The 22,762-nt window shown below is 35.0% G+C and overlaps 1 protein-coding gene across 5 annotated transcripts in view; it reads right to left on the bottom strand.

Annotated features, from left to right (window-relative positions):
• Positions 1-22,278, bottom strand: part of LOC134529681 (synaptic vesicle 2-related protein) — a 77,723-nt gene extending 55,445 nt beyond the window's left edge. The window contains exons 1-5 of one of the 5 annotated variants that reach the window (XM_063364031.1): positions 22,185-22,278; positions 14,868-15,048; positions 11,810-11,994; positions 5,851-5,922; positions 4,972-5,096 (exon numbers count right to left, since the gene is read on the bottom strand). In XM_063364031.1, the coding sequence (XP_063220101.1) occupies positions 4,972-5,096; positions 5,851-5,922; positions 11,810-11,994; positions 14,868-15,015 (530 nt within the window). In that variant the 5' untranslated portion in view covers positions 15,016-15,048; positions 22,185-22,278. Of the gene's footprint in view, positions 1-4,971; positions 5,097-5,850; positions 5,923-11,809; positions 11,995-14,867; positions 15,049-20,022 lie in introns of all 5 variants that reach the window. The other 4 variants (XM_063364032.1, XM_063364035.1, XM_063364034.1 and 1 more) reach the window with 4 other exon arrangements.
• Positions 22,279-22,762: the final 484 nt, after the last annotated feature.

Here is a 22,762-nt window from a genome sequence, read left to right as displayed (position 1 = left end):
CGTCCAGGGCTGCGCCCATCTGAGCCCGATATGTCACCACCTCAACCCATCCTATCCTCATGGCACTTGAATCTCCCGCCGGTGACGTACGTGTGCCTCATTTGAATAGTGCACCACGAACTACCGCAGAAGGGCGCGGGTAAAGTCAGTGTTCCATCCCCATAAATATTAAAATAACATTGTAAACATTTTCTTTTAATTTCCCCATAGTTTACATGCTTTTCAGGACCTCTTAAACAATATAAGAATAATTAAATTGGAATTAAATATTGACAACGAACCCTGACTTGCTGAAGGCCAACACTTTGTAATATTTTTCTTTGTAAATTTTGATATGTAAATTTATTATACTTTTTGTGGCGGAGATGCTTATGTTATAAATTTTAATATAATAATTGATTAAACATAAATATGTTGACAGAATGAACTAGAATGGTTAACTGTACTTGCATTTTGGCGCGAGGGCACTGAAAATACACCTCGGCGGCCATGTCTCTCACCACTGATACCCAAGATTAACACGTCTTAAAACTCTGCGGACTTTAACTTGTGCTTCACCGATCTGTTCATTCCATCACTTAATTATTTTTAAATCCTTTACGTCTTTCCCGGAGCTTACCTCGGGAGCGTGACTGCTATATTAATTTAAATAGTAATCCATGTAGTGGAGTTCGAACATTACTGCAAATTAGTTCAACATGCCATGAGGTGGCCATTAGGCATTTGATCCACTTATTTGTTTAATTGTAACTACTGTACGAGGAGTATGTGGCGCCGTGGGCATGCATCTTATGCATCGAAATTTAGGTTTTCGACTGTGGCCACCCACATGTAACCCCTACTGTATGCCGGCGTGTGGAATGCCCTAAGAGCCCACTGCATTTCTCACTATAGCATGCCCGAAGCTGAGAGCGGGCCGGGTCCAAGTAATTTGGGCAGTTACAGGGGAACACGAGTCACGCCTCACACAGGCGACGTCACGACTCCAGATCGAGAGTCTCTACCGGGTCTGTGCCCCCATGCACGATAGTGCCCATTAACTACACAAGTAATCACCAACGAACCCCCTGGCCACGTCAAACTGTTATCAAATTTTCATCCCAAATGTCAAAGTCTTAATGTAAACATTCACCTGCCACTTTATACAGAATTGATGACCCACCTGTTTGACAATGTTGCATGGAAGTAAATTTTATGAATACATATGTTTGTCATCCATTCAGTTTGATAGCCACTAGCTTGTCTTCTGTCAGTTGCGATGTAAATTCAATCCACATATGACCTCCCTCTCTCTCCTAATCTACTCCCTTCTCCCTCTCTCTCCTAATCTCCTCCCTTCTCCCTCTCTCCTAATCTCCTCCCTTCTCCCTCTCTCCTAATCTCCTCCCTTCTCCCTCTCTCTCCTAATCTTCTCTCCTTATCTCTTCCTCCCTTTGTCACCATATTGCTTCCTACCTCCAATTTTCCCCTTAATTCCTCCTCCCACCCTCTCGTTACTAATATCCTCTTCTCATTCACTCTACTCCCTATCTCCTCTCCTAGATCCCTCTCTCACCTTATCTCCTCCCTAAATCCTTCCCTTTATTAACTGTACTCCCCCCTCTCTCACCTTGTCACTTCTCCTCAATACCTTTCTCTCCATATCTCCTTTCGTATCTTGCCTTATCTCCTCTCCTGCCAACCTATCTCTTATTTTCTCAACATTTCCATCACTCTCTCTCATCCTTCCCTCCTCTACTCCCTCCCTGTCCTCCCTCCCTCACTCACTCATTCCTCCTCTCTCTCCATCACTGTCCTCTTCTCTTTCACCCTCACCCTCTCCTTCTCTCCCTTCCTCACTCTCCTCCTCTTTCCCACCCTCACTCCGATTTAAGACCCATAATGAACGTCTTGTATTGGCCGATGTAAATCTTGTTGTCACTGCTGATTATTTTATTTCATTTGGGGAAGTGTAAGCATTCATTACCAAGATCATTAATAAAGAGATCAAGTTTTCACGAAAAACATTTTACTTCTGACATGTGCTTCCATACAAGCTTTCACTTGCCTTGAAGTTTAACGTTCAGGTCATTGATACGTTTAAAAATATCCGTCAAGAAAGCAATGGCAGCTATATTTTCTTTTTTGTTTAGAAAACTTAAGAAGGTGTTTGCTGCAGTCTGATCACTGTTGAAAAGATATGTCTTCAAGTGTTCTAAAATGCTGAAGAATCTTTCTAAAATGCAGCCTTTGCTTAACCATCTCACATTATTATATAACAGTAGATCGTCATATTGTGCATAAACTTCTTCAAGAAATGATTTCAATTCACGATGTTGCAGTGATGATTTTGCACGAAGAAAATTTACTATTTTCATCACTTCTTGCATAATATGCTCAAAATTATGATTGAGTTTGCAGAAAAGCACAGTTTGGTAAATAATACAGTGGTAGAAAATCAAATTTTCATTACATCTTTTATTGCTACTCAACAGGTGAACTAGTCCTTTTTTACTCCCAACCATTGCTGGTGCACCGTCAGTAGTTACCGATAAAAGCTTTTTCAAGTCTAACTCATCTTTATCAAAATAATCCATCACTGCTTTGATCATGTCTTCTCCTTGGGTTCTTCCTAATAGCAGCAAAAGAGCCAATATCTCTCTCGTTTGGTCCAGGTAGCGTACAAAAATAATTAACTGTGCCGTATCAGTGACATCGCATGATTCATCCATAGCCAAGGCGTAATAGTTTGCATTATTTAACTGCCGCTTCACATCATAATGATTTTCTTCTGCCAAAAGTGTGTATTTCTGGTGCTAGTAGAAGCAGATAACGGAATCCGTCGTATCGTCTCAACAACATCCTTTTTGTTTTCAAATAAAGCATTACCCACCTCGACAAAGCATTCTTTAACTACGTCAGCATCAGAAAATGGTTTCATATGCTTAGCAAGAGTCCAAGAAATACGTAAAGAAGCCTCACCGCATTTTTCCTGCTCAGTCATTGAGCGACTTATGATCTGGGTCGAAGTTGAGTAACTTGATAGTAAACTTGCAATTTTATACCTACGCAGATCACTACCAAGTGGAAAGTTTTCAGCAAATGATTTGTGTTTGGTATCATAATGTCGTTTTATATTCAAGCTTTTAATTAATGCCACTGTTTGGTTATAAATCAAACACATTGGTACTGCTCCAGCACGATTTGGCAGCGTAAAACAATATAAATCGGTCCATTCTGGCAAAAACTGTCTATCTTCATCTTCAACTTTTCTTTTTTTCGGTTCCATAGTAATAAAACTCGCTTATGTAAACAGGTAGGTACTTAAACTCGTAAAGTAAACAAGCAAACGTAATATTTCAAGCACGTGGATCGTCGCGGCGTCCGTCACTCAAAATTAAAACAAAAAATTGACCCCCCGGCGGCCCGCAGCACGATTGCGTGATTACTCCCGCCCTCGCGACGCCCCTCGCGCTTCCCCACCGCGACGATCAACGCTTTCACAATCCGCGAACTCTTTCTCACTTGTTAGCTCGTTACTTCGTCTGGCCGTTTTCGAATTGACGTCAACAAAGATAATGCGGGGGATACATTTTTATTAAATTACGTACTCTGTAGTAAAGTTGCTGTGTTCTCGCGGTCCGAACAAAATGGGTCGGCGGTCCGCCATTTGGCGACCCCTGAACTATGGTGTTGAAAAAATTAACTCTTTAAATGTTTTATTCATTAATTAAGTTTTAGAATTATAAATATTGTAATTTTATTTATATAATTATATGATAAAAGTACATTATCTTGGGAATGGTAACAGGATAGGTATGAAATTTAAAATTGACCCTGTTTACTTCAGATGTTATCAGTGTTATTTTTTAATTTACTTTTTTTCCTCTAAAATTTTTCTTCCAATCTTTTTCCTCAAATATTAAATCCTTCGAAAACTAAGGATTAAATGATAGTTGAGGATTTGATTGGCCCATCCCTACAAAAAACCTTTCCCATTTATACCTTGTTGGTCCAATTTTGCCCATTACCATCATTTTTCATATTTTTATGTATAAGATAAGTAATTTTTTTGAAAATTATGGTAGTTATGGTGTCCATAAAAAAATAAGATGTATATAAACTTTTGAGTTGATAATGGTTTTGGGATTCTCAAAGTCATGCCATAGTAACTACTGAAATAGGTAATCTTGCTACGAAATTTACATAGTTTCACAAGAATATTCTTAACATTGTTTCAATTTTCTCTGGAAACATAAAAAATTCTTCTCACACACCTATAAAATTATGAAATAAATAAATCATAAAATAAATAAAAAATAATTAAATGAATAAATTTATTGACCTTAGTGACCCAAATAACTCAAAACAGGGAGAAATTAATAACACTATAAAATATACAATGACAGCAAGTAGTTGCAAATCCATTAAAATACATTTATAAAACTACATAACCTTTTGTATGTCATTTAAGCAACAAATACTAATAGAATAAACTATGCACTAGAAAGGAGTTAGAAAAACCGGATTGTTTATCCCAAAATGTTGTATAAAGTGAAACATGTTTTCTTTATAACCAAAAAGATTTTAAGTTGTATGCTAGGCCAACCCTTCAGATTAGAGTACATTGGATCTGCCCAGTGGCCGATCTAACGGGGGCTTAAGAGCCTAAACCTCTCCCTTCCCCCCTCCTTCTCATCACAAACTTATACTGGATAAACATTTTTTTCCTGGGAGGCAAACTGGGTGAAAATTAGTTTCAGGACACCAGCCCCCACCCCTTCCCCAATTCACTAGCTGCTGGATCAATCACTTGATCTACCCCTATTAATAACCCACACAATTGTGGCAGCATTATAAACTCGCAAACATAATGTTTACACATAAAATATGCAAAAATTAACACCTTAAAACTTAAATTATGACTGATGGTTTTGGAATAACTAGTATACACTAAAATATAAATTTCAAATAATGTGATTCTCTACTTACGACTGTGGTACACAACCAATAGCAAATCCTACAAGACCACGTAAAAAGAGAATCCATAGGAAATTTGGTGCAAAAGAACTCAGTAAGCTGTAGTAGAACAGAAATATTGCACAGAGTCTCAGGGCCTGCAAAAAAGACACAAAATCTAACATTAAATCAGTCAAAATATAAGCTTGAAAGGTAAAAAAATCTTGTTCAGTATTGTTATTACACTCTTTGCCATAATGAAATATACAAGAATGCATATTTTGTGATAAAAGTTATAATTTTTCCTAGTATTCAGGAACAAAAATTTACATCAATGGTAAGTAAAAAATAAAATAAAGAGTAACTACTACAAAATGTCGTTATTTCTGTCATTTGTGACAGTTTAGAAAACATTATTTCATCACAAATATTTATTAGTAAAAATAAGTATATGTGTTACATGTTTCTTGTATTCCTTCTTTGTATTCCTTTCAGGTAGTACAAAAAAATTTAAATCTAATATTTCATTTTTTCAGTAAATGAATGTAACAATACTCATTTTCTTTAGGTTTTTCTATAAACATTTTTCTATCTCATTAAATATAATTAATTTTCACACTGAATCCCCCATGACATGTATGATCAAAGAAATCAGACTGCCTTACCAATTTTAAAATGATGATTGAGTATGTAAACAGTTTAAAAAAATTCCATTATTATTACTACACAAAATTGGTAATAACATAAGTCATTCTAGTACTAACATACAAGTTATAATATTTAAATAAATAAGATTAATTAACTGCGAGTTCCATGTACAAATGTTTCAAACAAAAACTCAGGAATATACTATACTAAAAAAATTATGTTTAATACACACTTCAAGAATTAATTTTTTAAGATGCCACAAACCTGTTTTCTTCCGTACCGATCACTCAAGTTCCCCCAGAAAGTAGAACTTAACATCATTCCCAGAAACACAATCTGCATAGAAAAAAAAAGCAAATTTATTTGTTTAACTAACATTTGTAATTATTCAAGCCTTATTTTAGTAAAAAAAAGTGTAATAGCCTATTTCTATAAAATTATTATAATAACTTTTAATAGAATTTTTACAAGGTTACACTAATTATGAAGTCTATGAACAAAATGACAGAAATGCTTATTTATTTCAAATACATAAAAATCCTCAAAGAATAAACTGATAACCTAAGTGCCTTTCAGCATCCCAAAAATATTTCTTTAAAAATTAGAGTAATGATAAAATTAAAATACGGACAATACTAGATTTTTCTGAAGTTAATTCATGGGTTATTCTGGGCCAAAACAGGCTCCATTAATAAAAAAATTAGTTAAACAGTGAAATTATTTAATCCACCACATTTGGGACGATGGCCATGACCGATTTTGATGAATTACTGAACATCAACATAGTTTTGACAGATATATCAGATGTGAGAATATAAAATTTGATGTGTAATCCCCTAGAACAATGGAAACACCATAGGCATAATTCAGGGGTGGCAAGGGGTGGTAGTTGCACCCCATAATTGTCAAACCCAATATTAAGCCACCCTATTTTGAAGTAAAAATATTAATAATTTACAAACAATTGTAAAATTAAATTTTGCAAGCACTGCACTTTCTTGATTCAATATTAATCAAGTGTTATTTAGAGCAGAAAAATAAAATATTTATTGGATTTTGTATATTATAATGTTAAATAGATATAGTGGAGTAGCAGGAATTCCATACCCCCAGATCCCCAGTACGCCTTGCCACCCCGGTTAAAAAGCTGAAATTACGCCTCTAGGAAAAACCTAACTGAAATGAAAACCGACAGTTAAGATGAATTCTAAGAGAACTAAAAATGCAGGCAGCACAATAATACGATCTGGTGGCCAATGTAAACATCCGGATCCACCTGAAACGATCTTAATGCAAGTGGTTTGACTGGTGCCGGATTACAGAATGTGTCCAACCATAGAATCCGGGATTTAAGACCTTTCACTGTATTTACCAAAAATCAGCTTAAATTATGACAGGAATTCAGTACATTTTAATATGACCATCTTGCAGGTAATGGCTTGGCCTAGAAAATTCTTCTACGGCCCAAAATAACTCCCTAACTCCATCATACCTGGTGTACACACACCACCTGAAGCTGTAGTCTATAATTTCAATGTGATTCTCACCTTCTACAACTGTAACTTAAGTAAGGTGACTAGATTTTTAAGCACAAAAAAGTCACTTGTCAAAAGAAATGTTTTTTAAAACAAAAATATCCTAAAAATATTTACTAGTTAGCAAAAATTTGTACAACATTTTAACAATGAACTATTATTACAATACATTTTTTTTTCTTTCATTTTGATGTATAACACATATAAGACTGTTATTTTTGAAAATTGACATCGTCCCAGGCTGCGCCCTTCTGAGCCCGATGTGCCACCACCTCCCCCCTTACACGCTGCGAGCCCCCTCCTTCCAACACCACCCTCTACGACCGCCCGCCGAAGTGTATGTGTGTGTGTGCGTGTGTCGCCCCGCGCCCACCGGTGTGACGTCAGTGCTCCGCTCCCGAGAGTTGCCGAGCGAGGACGAACAAGCAGTGAGTCGCGAGCGCTGCAAGAGGAAGGAGCTTCATGCACCTGTCATCCTACTTCGGAGGTTTTGAGTGCTACAGGGGGAAACGGGCCTCACCACACACAGGCTACGTCACGGCCCTGGGAACAGAGAAGCCGGGTCCACATGCCCATTATACATGTGGTGGCGCCCTAAGCTTCGACGAACACTTCAACCCCCATTGCGGTAGCAAAATCATAAAAAAAAAAGGCATAGAAGAACTCGCAAGGCATGTTATATGGTCTATGGTTGTACACTGAAAATTTATTTTTTTATTATACTCAAAAATAGTTCAGTCCTATCATACGATACATATTCATACCTTCAGAAAGCAATATTGTGAGTACAAGGAAAAAAACCAGGACTTTTGTTGCAGGAGTTGGTAACAATGATTTATTGTGAGAGTTGGTTGTAAAGGTAGCTAGATAGTCGAGAAAGAGGACAAAAGTAGGGTATCTGGTTTACAATGATGACTGTTAAGTGCATAATGCAAAGAAATGTTAAGATATGCTAGACAAAGAATTTGGGTCAGCTAGCAACATAACCTGTTATTAACCTTAACAATGATTCACAATGATTCCAAAACTTTTTGCACAACATTTGGTTAATGGAAAATATTTCATGATATTACTAGGTCTTTCTCATTCCATAGGTAAACATTAAAGAAAGGATGTTTTGCAAAAATTGAGATATCTGGTTCAGCTGCTAAACCAAGTTTCGAAATAACCAATTTAAGGATTTAGTAATCACACATTCAGGTAGTCCTGAAACATTGTAACAAAATAATACTCCATCCTGGTGGAAAAAAGCATTATTTTTAAGTGTATTATGTACTGTATTATATAAACATTATTTAGTGTATGAGATGTTATATGCTACTGGTACTTCATTTTCCACAGGCATTTTTTTTCTTCCCCAAAACAAACGTTGTAAATGTAAAATGTATATTTTTACTGACTGTAAAGTTAACAAAGTTGGAATAAAATAGATGAATACATAATTGAAGGTATCAGAAGCTAGCAGAGATGTGATAGATGCAGAAAATATGTAAGACCATCATTTGATAGACATGGATGATTATCAAAATAGGAGAAATTTAAAGTCCTAAAGTGTATATTCAATTATTCTACAACATTTCTTTTTTACTCAAATAAATATTTCTTCCTCCATATTAGCCTTATAATAAGATCTACAAAATTGAATGTTCTGTTTGTTGTTGTTGTTAGAATAATGTTTTATTTTTAAAATGTCATAAGCATTGATGTAGCTCAACACAATTTTTAAGAAAGAGAGTGCTGTACATTATTGTATGTAAAACCAACCAAATAAATGTTAGTATTCAGTACTACAAATACATAAAATATTTTCCAGTGACAAGTATTTTTTAGAGTTGTTTGAGGTTTGTCATTAATATTTATTGTCATTAGTGTTGCTACATTTTGGAAGCCCCAAAAATAATTAAATATTATTCAAGATTGCAACAATGGAGTGAATACTTAGATAATGTATAAAAGACAACATAGTTATAGATGTATGTGTTACAGTAAATTTTAGTAACAAATAGATATGAGTATCTTTATTCATTTTCATTAACTTAACATATTACAATAATTAAATACTTTTTAATATCTTTTGCAAACATACAAAAAACTGACTGTATATCCAGTCCTAACAGCATGTGTATCCAACATTACCTAAATAAAATAAATATATAAATAAGTTTACGCAGTTTTGTCATAATTTCTAGTTATCATTAATATGAGCAGTCCTTGCTAATACACATCCAATCTAATAAAATTATATGTAGTTACATTCCATTCATTGAATTTAATGTTGCTCAAGCTACAAATGTTCATTTCATTGAGCTAATTACAATTTGCTCCAGTTAATATAAAAATGACCTAAGGTTTCAAATTGATTTTTCTGCAAAATATCAAAGTGAAAATGTTGAATTAAGTACTAGTGTGCACTTCAGTGCATTCAAACAACATTTAATCCTCCACAGTGATAGGTTTAGGTTACTTTTCAAATTATATCAAATATGAACATATCTCTCACACTCTATTCCTCTCTCTCTCTCAGTCACTCTCTCTATCTCAATTTCTATTTCTTTTTAACTCTATAATTTTATCTCATTTTTTCTATCTCTATACATCTATCTCTAGCTCTCTATCTATCCATCTCTATATCTTTATTTCTATATCTCTAGATATCTACTGCTATATTTCTTTATCTATATATCTATCTATATATATATATATATATATATATACATATTTATATATACCTAGCTCTATCTCTCTTTATATATAGAGATCTCTCTTTATCTCTCAATTCTTTATCTGTCTGTCTCTCTATATCTATATCTATCTATATTTATATATATCGTTCTCTCTATCTAACTCTATCTATATATATTTCTCTATACCTCTATAATTATATCACTCCCTATATCTATCTCACTATCTATATGTATCTATCTATCTATCTATCTATATATATATATCTCTATCCCCCTATATATATATATTTTTCTATCTCTATATATCTTTCTCTCTATATATCTCTATATCTATCTATATCTACACATCTCTGTCTCTCTCATTATCTCTCTATCTCTCTTCCGCATCCTCTACTCTTTAGTTCTCTGGAAAATGACCCATTTGCTTTTATTGGACATATAAAACCAGTCCAACAATATTTGTTAAGCATATTACCATATAACATATTTTCCTTTATGTAGATCCCAGCGCTTTAACATCAAAACTAAATACTATTAACGATGATAAATTAATGTATTTAAAAAAAAAAACATATAACGTAACTTTAATTAACCTAGAACTATGTAATTTGGAAGCAGGTAATGGTAAACGGGGGTCCAGATAGAATTGGTGCCATAACCAAACACACAGCAAACAATATAGTTGCACTAGGGGCTAATGTAGGGAGTTTACACATTACTTTTTCAAACCATTATGAAATATAGTTGACAACACTTTGCTTTGTAAAATAAAAACCAGGGAATGCTAATGCAGAAGTGTTCAGGTAATGTTGCTGTTGTGACTGTGTGAAACAACATATAATATGATTATTGTTTGGTTTAATTAATCAAAGTTTTGTTTAGTTAATAAGGAATCTGTCCATTTATTAACAAAAATTATATATAATTAATTATTGTTAATAACTTACAATATTAAAAGTGTATTTTTGTAAATGAAAATAACTCAATCATTACACTTTATTATTAAGTTAAAGCTCTAATTATTTCTCATTAAAATTCAATTTTGATTTTCCCTCAGTCATTTCCCCCTTCCAATTTAATAATAGCAATATTAATTGGCTTATGAACTCACTTCATAAATCCATACATGAGGTGGGACTCAAACCCATGACCCCAGTGAAAGAAAAAAAGGAAAGAATGAATATTGAATTCTCATTAACATCAAGGTAATTATGATGGATGTGATGTAGCAAAAACAGAATGCATGGATGGGGGAAACAAGATTGTTCATACAATATCCCATGGTTCATGGCAACATCTGCCACCATTTTACACTCATGAAAATTCAAGGTTGGATCACAATAGAAAATGAACCTGGATTACCTTGGTGGAAAGTGAGTGGTCTGACCACTCAACCATCATTGCCCCATTTTCAACAGGACAATTCACAATTTTAATGATATTTAATTTTACCGATCCTTCACCCATGGCCCCCACATTCTATTACGGGCCCTGAACCCAGGATCAGACACAGGCTCCCTACTTTACAGTCGCATGCTACATTATAACTGTGTGGTTATTTCTTATCCATACTCTTTTTAGAATGTAATTTAACCTTTAAATACAGGTATTATGGTAATTATTTTTTTAGTTGAAACTAAACTTTATTTTTAAAAGTATTTTACTTAACAATGACCACAGGGAGCATGCGTTGGAGTGGCATCGCCGCTGACAAACTCTCCTCCTCTACCGGTTCCCCCACCACGTATCTAACTATTCCCCTCATTAGTTCAGAATTATCATAACGCTCAAAAATCGTAGCCGCCTCAGCAAAGAAGTTTCTCTTCAAAATTAAAAAAATTGCATAGTGCTGGGCCCGGGCCCTCTCCAGACCCATGGGTCCACCCAGCTCCACCCTTGTGGGGGCCATGCCTTCACCTAGTAGAAAGGAATTCACACTATACTTAGGCACTATAAGCAAAAATTTATATTTTAAATTACTATTATTCATGCATGAGTACCTACTGTTGTGGTTAGTGCCTGCTGGTATCGACTTATATGCCACTCACAATGCAGCACAGGGGACAATATACTTAAAATTGTCATTTCCATGCTGTCTGCCATCCAGCACAAGCCAGTGAAAAGAGAAAGCTTGACTTGGAACTTCCCAAATCCAAATGCATTTACTGCTTGTGCTACAGTATACGTATCTGTACAAAAAAAATTAAGTTAGAAAACACTGAAAAATTAATTTACTTACTATGTATATTGCAAATTTTACTGTAATGTAACAAAAAAAAATTAATGTTCCTAGAGCCCTATCTTCAGTAGCAGCCAAATTTTCACATGCACTTTTTCAAAACTTTATCGACATCAGGTTAAACATTATCAAAGTTGTTTTAAGATGTTGTTTTGGACATACGCCATTGCTGATTACACTGTATGTCATAGGAATTAGTCAAAAAATTATTACAGCACAGATGGACCCAGTGTACTACCAATGACAAGACAGTAGCAACAAGAACAATAAATAAAGACAAACAAGCATTTGGGCAACATAGCAACAAACAGAATAACCCAAAAATAATATTAAACAGATAAAATGAACAACAGAACAACATAAGAGACACATAGACGAACCCAGCGATGTGACTAATTAGATATTCTGGACACAAAAATGACAGCAACACAGACGAACACAGTAGGCTTCCTAAGACAACAGTTTCGACATTTCGGGAAGTGAGAAACGTCGAAACTGGCTACTGTACTTATCTGTGCTGTTGTCGTTGTGATGTGCAGAATTTCTGTTTTTGTTGTGAAACTGTTGTCTTAGAAAGCTTAAGGTGTTCATCTGTCGTCACTGTGGTGTACAGAAGATCTGTTTCTTCACATTGCTGGGTTTGCCTGCGCGTCAATGTGTTGTCGCTGTGTCGTCTATTTATCAGTTTAATATCATCGTTGGGTTATTTTGTTTGTCATGTTGTCCAAGGTATTTTTAGTTTTTATTTACTGTTCTTGTTGCTACTGCCTCATCATTGTTAGCCCACTAGGTCCATCTGTGCTGTTATAATTTTTCGAACTAATTCCTTCTATGGAATTTTCTGTATTATGTTTTTAATTATTTTACATCGCCTGATTTTGGCTTGTTTTCTGTGTTTGCATATTTATATTTCTTGTCTGTTATTGAGGTTTCTTATGACAGACAGTGTAATCAGCAATGGCATATCTCCAAAACAACATCTTAAATTAATCTTCCCCATTGCGAGAACCATTAAGAGAACGTGTTATCAAAGTTGTAAGACAAATTATACTGTTTCACTGTATAACATTAATTTACTTAGCTACACAGTCAATTCAACATTAATTTACTTAGCTACACAGTCAATTCCACCACTTAAGATAATTGCCTAGCTCTATTGTTGACTTTAGCATACCTCGGTGTTACATGAGGTCTGTGCTTGGCTAGCTTGCCTCCCACCGCTCTGTCCACCTACCAGCAGTGGCGGAGGGACGTGGCAAATTTGCCCTAATAAACGCTCCCACTGTGCTTGTGATTCAAATATGTTGTGCAGTGCTCTACTGTCAAGGTAGGATACGCACACAACCGTTGCCTCCCCTCTCCCAACGACACGTGTGTTACAACAAAGAGATCTCGCAGTAGCCCTGCAGTAGGATCTGCTTAGAATGTGTTTCATGAATTCTGTAAAGCTTTTACTATTGTTTTTATAAACTGGATGAAACTGCGGGAGGAGTGACTTTTACGTTACCATCAGGGACATCCACTTTATTACTGGCATCAGCCATACACAAACTGAATTACCTACTGACTTATTTTTGGCAGGATAGTGTGAAGACAAAAACTGAGAAAATGTTAATTGTTTCAAATATTAGCATTCACGATAGGTGAGTCACTGGTCATATTTCATCTACTGGCCACCACTGCCCAGTTTGTAACTTTGCCTTTCGTAAAGATATGCATTCTTAGTGTCTTTATGATAAAGAACACATTCAAAACAGGTTACTGATATATGTAGTTATGCAACATCCTATAACACTTATCTTAATCGATTTCTTTGCACAGCGGTAGACATATAAATTTGGCATCTCAGTCAGTTGTTTTTAAAATCCGAACAATCCTGCTAATTACATATTCTATGGCCACTGCAGTGTGCCAACTGTAATGATGTATGGCACTAGGGAGAAGGCATTAAGAGAAATGTATATTAACTAGCTTCTGATTACTGAAAAGTAATACACCAACTAGTATTAACACAAAACTATGTGTTTTCTTTTCTCCGATTCAACCTTAGAAAACAATATATTTTTATGGTTGGGCAAATACCAACATAATATGACAGTTTTCAATATTGATTTGAACAACTTTTTTTTGTGATTGTTTTCGAAAACCAAAAAATTAACGTCTCTTAAAATAAAACTTGACTTACACCTTTGTTTGCAGCCAGCCATAATGTGGCTCGCAGATTTAGAAAAGCCACCAACACTCTTTCATATACATCTCTTTATAACAATAACACTGTAAAACCTTAACTGCCCTGAGCTGTCATCCTTATTAATATGGGAGAAAAATATTTTAATAACATACCAAAGCTCACATTGTCACAATCAACTTCTTAATGTTGAGCATCCCTCGTAGCTTATAACAGTAAGGTAGTAGGTTCAAGTGACCTCAATATTTAACAAATGATTCTAGAAAGCAATATATAATTACATGAAATAGTGCCCAAACCTTTCGAAAGAACTAAATGCTAACTTCCCTACTAGGACCTAAATAAATATCTATATATTTACAGGTATATCAAAATGTATGTTAGTGTGTAACATATATTACATGTATATATATAATGAATCAGTATTTTCTTTTAAGATACGTAACTAAATTTAAAAAAAACTGTTATATGAACAATTAAAGTAATTCAAAATTCAAACGGTTGTTGAGCGGATACTTCCACTCATCATCATTAATAAATGACTGTGCACAATTTATTTATGCAGAAAAAAGTTACTGGCAAATTAATTTATAATTACACACGTAGATCAAAACTATAAGGTGTACAGTACTTACCATCCGGCACAACCGCAACTGAAGTCATTTCAATTTCTTCCCCAATGTGAGGAATACAATTGTCAACACTGCTGGACTGCTCCATATTGTTATCAAGGTCTTCATACTGTGATGAATTTTTATGTGACCAACGCTTTGAGGAGAGCATTTTTGCCAGTTATGATACTTTTGTTTATGTAACCTGTGGAAATCAACATTGTTTAGCCTAGTGATTTGTACCCATGCAGTGACTGGTTTGACTTCAACCAGACAACATCCTAGCTGTTTTCCCCTTCCCAATACTCTCCTTGGGCTTTTCATCTTTCATGTGCAATGTGCAGTAGCTATTTTGTTTTAATGATTCTACTACGTAAAAGATATTGTTTAAGGATATTTTAGTTTTAAAATGATATAGCTCTCTCAAATCAAGAAAACCAAAATTTAAAATGAGAGTATGTGTGATTTCACTGAAGTCAGAAAATGGATGGCATTTCTCAGAAAGTCATTACTAATTGCTTTAAGTTTTGAAAACCCATAATTTCAAAGTGAGTATGAAATTCGATAGTAGTATTTATAAATGGTTATTTTTTTACAGCTATATGTTGCTAGGTCAAGCAAGATAAGACGAAACAGTTGGTGAATACGGGTTCTGGGAAAACTGTGAGCAGGGGAATGTACCTAATTACTAGGGCTGTATTTTTAATTTAACTTATTCACAATTCAACCCCACTTAGGTAGGTACCTAAAATAGAAGTGTTTGAATTAGATGATAGAAATACTCTGCACATGCTTTCATTCTTGTGTGCATCCAAAAGTGTATCGAAGACACTGCGTATCACCTTTGTTACACCTTTTATCTTTAGGCCTAGATAAGTAAAATATAAGCTGCGAAGAAAATCATAAGTATACTTAGGCAATACAAACACAATTAAAATAATAAGTGAGATGGGGTGTACAATAGCCAATTTCAACCAAAATCATATAAAAGTAGAGAGTAGGAGAGTATAACAGATCTACTGTTTTATACTAATTATTTTCATGTTTCTTTATAACAACTTTTCAAGCATGAGTCAGTTCTGTAGTCATTACAAGGGGGCCATGTTGGCAACATGAGGTAAATGTAATGGTGTCTGAAACATGAGGTGAAAAAAGTAAAAAAAATAAAGCAATGTAACAAAACATAATGTCAATGGCAGAATCGTGGTGCTGACAGTACCCAATAAGGAAATTAAATCAGCATAATGTACTGATGAGTATCAGTAATGACATCAGTCATATTATCGGAGGGTCAACCAATCCTGGTGTAACTCGCCATAAAGAAACTACTGCTGCTGCATTCACCTTCTCTTTGTCACTGCTGTGGATGTAATGAAAGCAAGGTTTTTTTCTGCACAAATCAGTGTCGGACTTGTCTGAGAGGACAGACAATGAGAAATTTTTTATTCTTTCTCTAAATTTGAGGCAAGAAGGAGAATTGTGAACAAATTTTTCGCCTGTGCCTGAAGGCTACAACACAGCACTTCAAGCTTTCTAGAACCATTTTCAACCATGCCAGAACATTGTACTTTAAAGGTTAAGATTTATTCCATAGTGCAGGGGGTAGAACCAATGGAAGAGTTTATAATCATGTTGTATACTTTGACGGATACTCAAAAATAAAGTCAACTAAAACTTGAACTTAATTGGGACAGAAAATTTGTTGGAATGAAGGACAAAAAAGTTAATAGTTGAAATTAAGGTCCTTCTTACAGATAGATTGTTATTTTGGTAACAAAATGCAGATGCACAGCAAGGCATGGGCACCGCAAGCACTTATTTTTTGGAGGTGATGAGCATTAAGTTTTTTTCTAAATCAAGTCCAAAACTATTTTTAGTCTAACTATAATTCAAAGATGAAGTGTTAATTTAGATTTAGCTAACAAACAAAACGTGTTCCAAACTTTGTCATTCTGTTTTATATTTAAAAGAATAGCACCCAGAATAATTTGCTGTGAACAAGTAAACAAATCTATCAGTGCCTGAAGTAACAAAAGTAAAATGTAATCTAATATTATTATTTTACATAATTAATTGTAACAATTCTATACTAGGAACTTAACACTCTTTGTTTGCCAAACAATTTTAAAAAACTTTTCTACAAGTTTAGCACAATGTTCTATAAATATGGAAAAACACACACATTTTCTCGGATTTAACAGTGTGAGATAAACACCCCACCCATTTAGCACTCATTTTATTGTTCACAACTGAACATTTACATCTATATATTTGCATGCATCATTCAATACTTTTGTTTTAATTTGGCAAAAATGAGGCATTGACAATTAGCTAATGTGGTGAAATTTTGTTTAAAAAACATGTCAATAAAGAAATGTTATATTTGGACAGTAAAACATTTTATTTTTACGTAGGTAACAAGTGACTAACATGAGCATTGAAATTGATTCTGCCATATTTCTTTTATTTTAATTAAATAATCTACAATTTATTTATTTGTGTGGAAAATAGTTATTGATTTGTGTAAATGAGTTCATAATTATCATTTATTTGTATGTGGATAGTTTGATCAAAAATGAAAATAATTTATCACTATCTATATTTAAAAAGCAAGAAGTTTCACTTCTGTTGTGTGTGGACTCCATGCGCAGATTTTTTTTTTTTAATAAATGATTTTAAATGAGAAAATACTGCTACAATCATTAGTTACTAAAATGGCTCTTGTTTTTTAACCATTATACCTAGAAAGCTTGAGAAGGGCACATTTAAAAACTCATGAAAATAGCTACAATTTGGTATGCTACATGGGCACCTTAGAAAAAAAATTCAAAAAGTTTATAAAGATTATTTTTATTAAAACTCAAAAAGACCAATTTTAATTTGTCTGCACAAAAAATATGTTAATAATGCAGGTTTTATGATTTTATCTACCAAATTTCATTTTGGGACGATATTGGGATCATATTTTTAAAAAATGTTGAATTAAACATTACTATATGAGAAAAATGTAAAATTAAAATAAACATCCGGTACGTAAAACAACACACTAACTTCCACAAGGTTAAAAATTAAATATATAAATGCACTGTTTTCTGGAAAAAATGTATCATTTTGGAGAATGTTTTAAAACTAAAAACTTCATGTCAAAACCAAAATTAATTAAAATTGAATATTATTTTATTTGTGTACTGTTTTTGGTGATAATCATTAAATTTGATGAACACTTCATGTATAACATTAAAGCAGTAATATTTCGTGGAAAAGTTTAGTTTACATAGTTTTAAGTTTTTATCAAATTTTTTCAAGTTCACTCTAACATGGCACAAATTAAAAATTTTATATCATCAAGCCAATTCTTAACATCATAATGTAAGAATTCACCACACAGAGCAACAGTCACACTATAATACTACTGTTTTCATCTAAAAACTACAAATTTATTTGATGTGTGTGTGTGTGTGTGTGTGTGTGTGTGTGTGTGTGTGTGTGTGTGTGTGTGTGTGTGTGTGTGTGTGTGTGTGTGTGTGTGTGTGTGTGTGTGTGTGTGTGTGTGTGTGTGTGTGTGTGTGTGTGTGTGTGTGTGTGTGTGTGTGTGTGTGTGTGTGTGTGTGTGTGTGTGTGTGTGTGTGTGTGTGTGTGTGTGTGTGTGTGTGTGTGTGTGTGTGTGTGTGTGTGTGTGTGTGTGTGTGTGTGTGTGTGTGTGTGTGTGTGTGTGTGTGTGTGTGTGTGTGTGTGTGTGTGTGTGTGTGTGTGTGTGTGTGTGTGTGTGTGTGTGTGTGTGTGTGTGTGTGTGTGTGTGTGTGTGTGTGTGTGTGTGTGTGTGTGTGTGTGTGTGTGTGTGTGTGTGTGTGTGTGTGTGTGTGTGTGTGTGTGTGTGTGTGTGTGTGTGTGTGTGTGTGTGTGTGTGTGTGTGTGTGTGTGTGTGTGTGTGTGTGTGTGTGTGTGTGTGTGTGTGTGTGTGTGTGTGTGTGTGTGTGTGTGTGTGTGTGTGTGTGTGTGTGTGTGTGTGTGTGTGTGTGTGTGTGTGTGTGTGTGTGTGTGTGTGTGTGTGTGTGTGTGTGTGTGTGTGTGTGTGTGTGTGTGTGTGTGTGTGTGTGTGTGTGTGTGTGTGTGTGTGTGTGTGTGTGTGTGTGTGTGTGTGTGTGTGTGTGTGTGTGTGTGTGTGTGTGTGTGTGTGTGTGTGTGTGTGTGTGTGTGTGTGTGTGTGTGTGTGTGTGTGTGTGTGTGTGTGTGTGTGTGTGTGTGTGTGTGTGTGTGTGTGTGTGTGTGTGTGTGTGTGTGTGTGTGTGTGTGTGTGTGTGTGTGTGTGTGTGTGTGTGTGTGTGTGTGTGTGTGTGTGTGTGTGTGTGTGTGTGTGTGTGTGTGTGTGTGTGTGTGTGTGTGTGTGTGTGTGTGTGTGTGTGTGTGTGTGTGTGTGTGTGTGTGTGTGTGTGTGTGTGTGTGTGTGTGTGGTGTGTGGTGTGTGGTGTGTGTGTTTTGTGTGTGTGTTTTGTGTGTGTGTTTTGTGTGTGTGTTGTGTGTGTGTGTGTGTGTGTGTGTGTGTGTGTGTGTGTGTGTGGTGTGTGTGGTGTGTGTGGTGTGTGTGGTGTGTGTGTTGTGTGTGTTGTGTGTGTTGTGTGTGTTGTGTGTGTTGTGTGTGTTGTGTGTGTTGTGTGTGTTGTGTGTGTTGTGTGTGTTGTGTGTGGTGTGTGTTGTGTGGTGTGTGGTGTGTGGTGTGGTGTGTGTGTGTGTGTGTGTGTGTGTGTGTGTGTGTGTGTGTGTTATCTTTTGTTATCTGTAGCTGTAATAAGTGTTCATTTTTCCCTTACTATAATTTTTTTCTCTTTATTTGTGTGTTTGTTTTCAACTGTTTTGTCTTTAGTATTGTTCTGTCTTTCTCATTTATGTATTTGTGTTAATTGTATCGTGCCTACCATCCAAGGCCTTAAACTGTAGGTAGGCATGTAACAAATTTTAAATAAATAAATAAATAAATAAAATAACTGAACTCAAACTTTCACTTTCACTCAGCGTGTGCACACGCCCTATTAGAGTGACAGGTTCCACTTGACTTAGCACTGAATCTATAGTAATGTTCTGTATGTCAGGATGCTGAGGAAAAACAAAAGACCATGATTATCCACTTGGGTGTAGAAAGCTGACTTTCAGTTTGGCTACATTGTCATGCTTTGTTACCCACCATGCATCACTGTACACAACAGTGATGTAACCTGATGAGAGTGGAAGCAGCAGATGACTGGAACAAGTTACGGTCGCACACAATGTGGATTTATTCTTTGTCACTTAATGAATAGTTTTTTGTGGCAACCTCAGCAAGTGTCTTAGGTACCATACAGTGGATCTTTCTTGTCCCTAAAAAAGCTTTTGCACTCTGAAAATTGAAAATATATATTTTTTTTCACTGGCTTTATGATCTTGATTTGTAAAATATTCAAAATGAATCCCTGGAATATGTTGTTTGCAAAAGTTAACAATGTATATTGGTGTCAATATCTGATTGTTGTCGCATGGACGCTGGAGACTTGTTTTGGAAGCAAGCTGCTTTACAGTACCTCCCAAGCCATTTGATGCATTTTTGCCATGAGATGCAGCTAAAAAATGCCACTTTGCATCCAACTCAAAATCAGTTTTGTGGTTATAGAGATTGAAAAAAGTTTTTCTTATTTTTATGTTAGTCAATAAAATACAAATACTCCCTCTGCATGACACAAAAAACTATTTATTCTTCCTAAAAGATATTCATAAAAGCTGGGAAGGGCCACATTCTGCAATGCTACAGCATCAAACCCACAATTCGCCACAAGATTTTGATTTGATTTGATAGGGTTCAACATCACATGAATAAGCACTAAGTAGACAATACCTCCAAGATTAAAGTGGGCTCTGAACCGCATGGGTAGGCCAAATTACACAGTGCTCATAAATAAGAGTTATGCCAAGATGTTGTGATCGAACCCACCACCCTCGCCACGTGAGCATGATGCGTTAGAAATCACGGCCACCAAAGTCCCACCTTGCCACAAGACAGTGATGCCTCAGCAATCACAGTCAAAGAGAACCCAAATGTGTCAGTATAGTGCTCAACGACAGTCCTTATAAAAACCTACACCATGGTAAGCTATACTCACTCTGTCGCAAGACATACAACATATATTACTTGGTGAACATTTCCCATGTTGTCTATTCAAAAGATAAACTGCAAAGATTTTTTGACATTTTTAATCAATCATAGTGATGGTTTTCTCACTCTTTAGCACTTAAGCTTCCTTTACTCAACTTAACCTACAATCAAGCAAGATTAAACCTGGAGAAGTGGATATTGTGAATGAATGATTAAAGAAACAACATAACATTTCATTAAAAACTAGGTCATTGGAGATGATAAGAGGTAATAACATGAGACTGGAACACTGATAGAATGAATTAGAGGGGGGGGGGGGGGGGGGGAGACCCTGAGAAAACCCACTGGCTTATAGCAACTTCCAACACTTTATCACTTCAAAAAATTTCAATTTGACCCCACCAGTAATTAAACCTGGATCACCTAAATGGAAAGCAAGTCATCTGAGCACTGTATAACAATACACTTCATACACCAATTTGAATACAATAATTCTTTAGTTATCAATTTTCCCCTGAGTCATTCTTGAAGACTATGTTAGCACTGTTCTATTGAGATACATCAATGCTAGGTTAGGTTTTTAAGGCTAAAGTAGGGAAGTGTTCTTCCATCATTAACCTGTGACTTAGTACGGATAAATGAATTAGGTTGGGAGTGTTTCCATGAGATAACATGGGTTGGGACGGATACTACTAATAGATTAAAAAAGTAAGTAGGTGGTGGAAAAGTTTATTAATCTGTAATATATACCTATTCATTACAATTTTATTTTTCTAAATGCTGTTCCCGTATTCCTTTATTTAGTTAATGAGTTCAAGCACGAATTTAACAAAGTTTGGCACAAGGCTATGAATACTTGTTTGTGCATGTAAAAACCGTACGAAATACTTTTTTAAAAATCTTAATAACTATTTACTGTAATATATTACAGTAATTTTGTATTTTAGTGTCATTTGGAAAAGAGAAAATTAATTTAAAGGTTAGTTAGAATAGGTCAACTACATTAATAAAACGTATTTCATTCGTAAGCAATACATAATACGTATTATTAATATAGTTACCTAATCTAACCAACAATTCAAACCAACAATTCAAACCAACAATTCATTTAAACTTTTTTTTTTCAGGAGCCGCTACACTAAAAGGTTGCAAAAAAATTAATAGCTAACTTCCTTTATCACACACAAAAAAATTACATATAACCACCATATGTAATTTACCTAATTTTTTGTACGATAGATTGATGAAAAAAATCCAACCACAAAATTACTAAATAATTTGATACACGTAGTCGTACATTTGTTTTACTCGCAAGATCCTTATGACCTTGCAACTCTTGGGGCACTCTTGCGCGTTTTAAATGCCGGAAATACTTTGTCTAGTGGCCGTTCATACGAGCAGGTTAGATGCTCTCAAGTAAAACAACACATAAATAAAGAGAGGAGGGGGAGCTTTTTACTAAGTTATGCCAATTAACAACATTAGCGTCAACTTTCAATTTCTCTTAACAATATTGTACAATGTTTAATATTTTCTAATCAATATTTTAAATGATATAAAAGTTAACAACAGAGTACTTGGAAACACATTACTTTGGCCTACTGAACAAACATTTATAAATATACTACAACCATAAGATTTAAAAAATCCTGTTAACGAAGAAATAACACATTATTTTCTTTATGTTTGCCACAGACACAGAAAAGTGCGAAAACCGCTAGTGCTGTCTGATACTTTGTCACTGATACGCGCCTGTATTAGGATCGGCAAACGAGTACACTTGAAAAGTATCAGAGAC

The sequence above is a fragment of the Bacillus rossius genome, chromosome 2 (genome assembly GCF_032445375.1).
Source record: "Bacillus rossius redtenbacheri isolate Brsri chromosome 2, Brsri_v3, whole genome shotgun sequence".
Taxonomy (NCBI): domain Eukaryota; kingdom Metazoa; phylum Arthropoda; class Insecta; order Phasmatodea; family Bacillidae; genus Bacillus; species Bacillus rossius.
The sequence above is the reverse complement of the archived record's forward strand: the minus strand, read 5'-3'. Positions and strand labels throughout refer to the sequence as shown.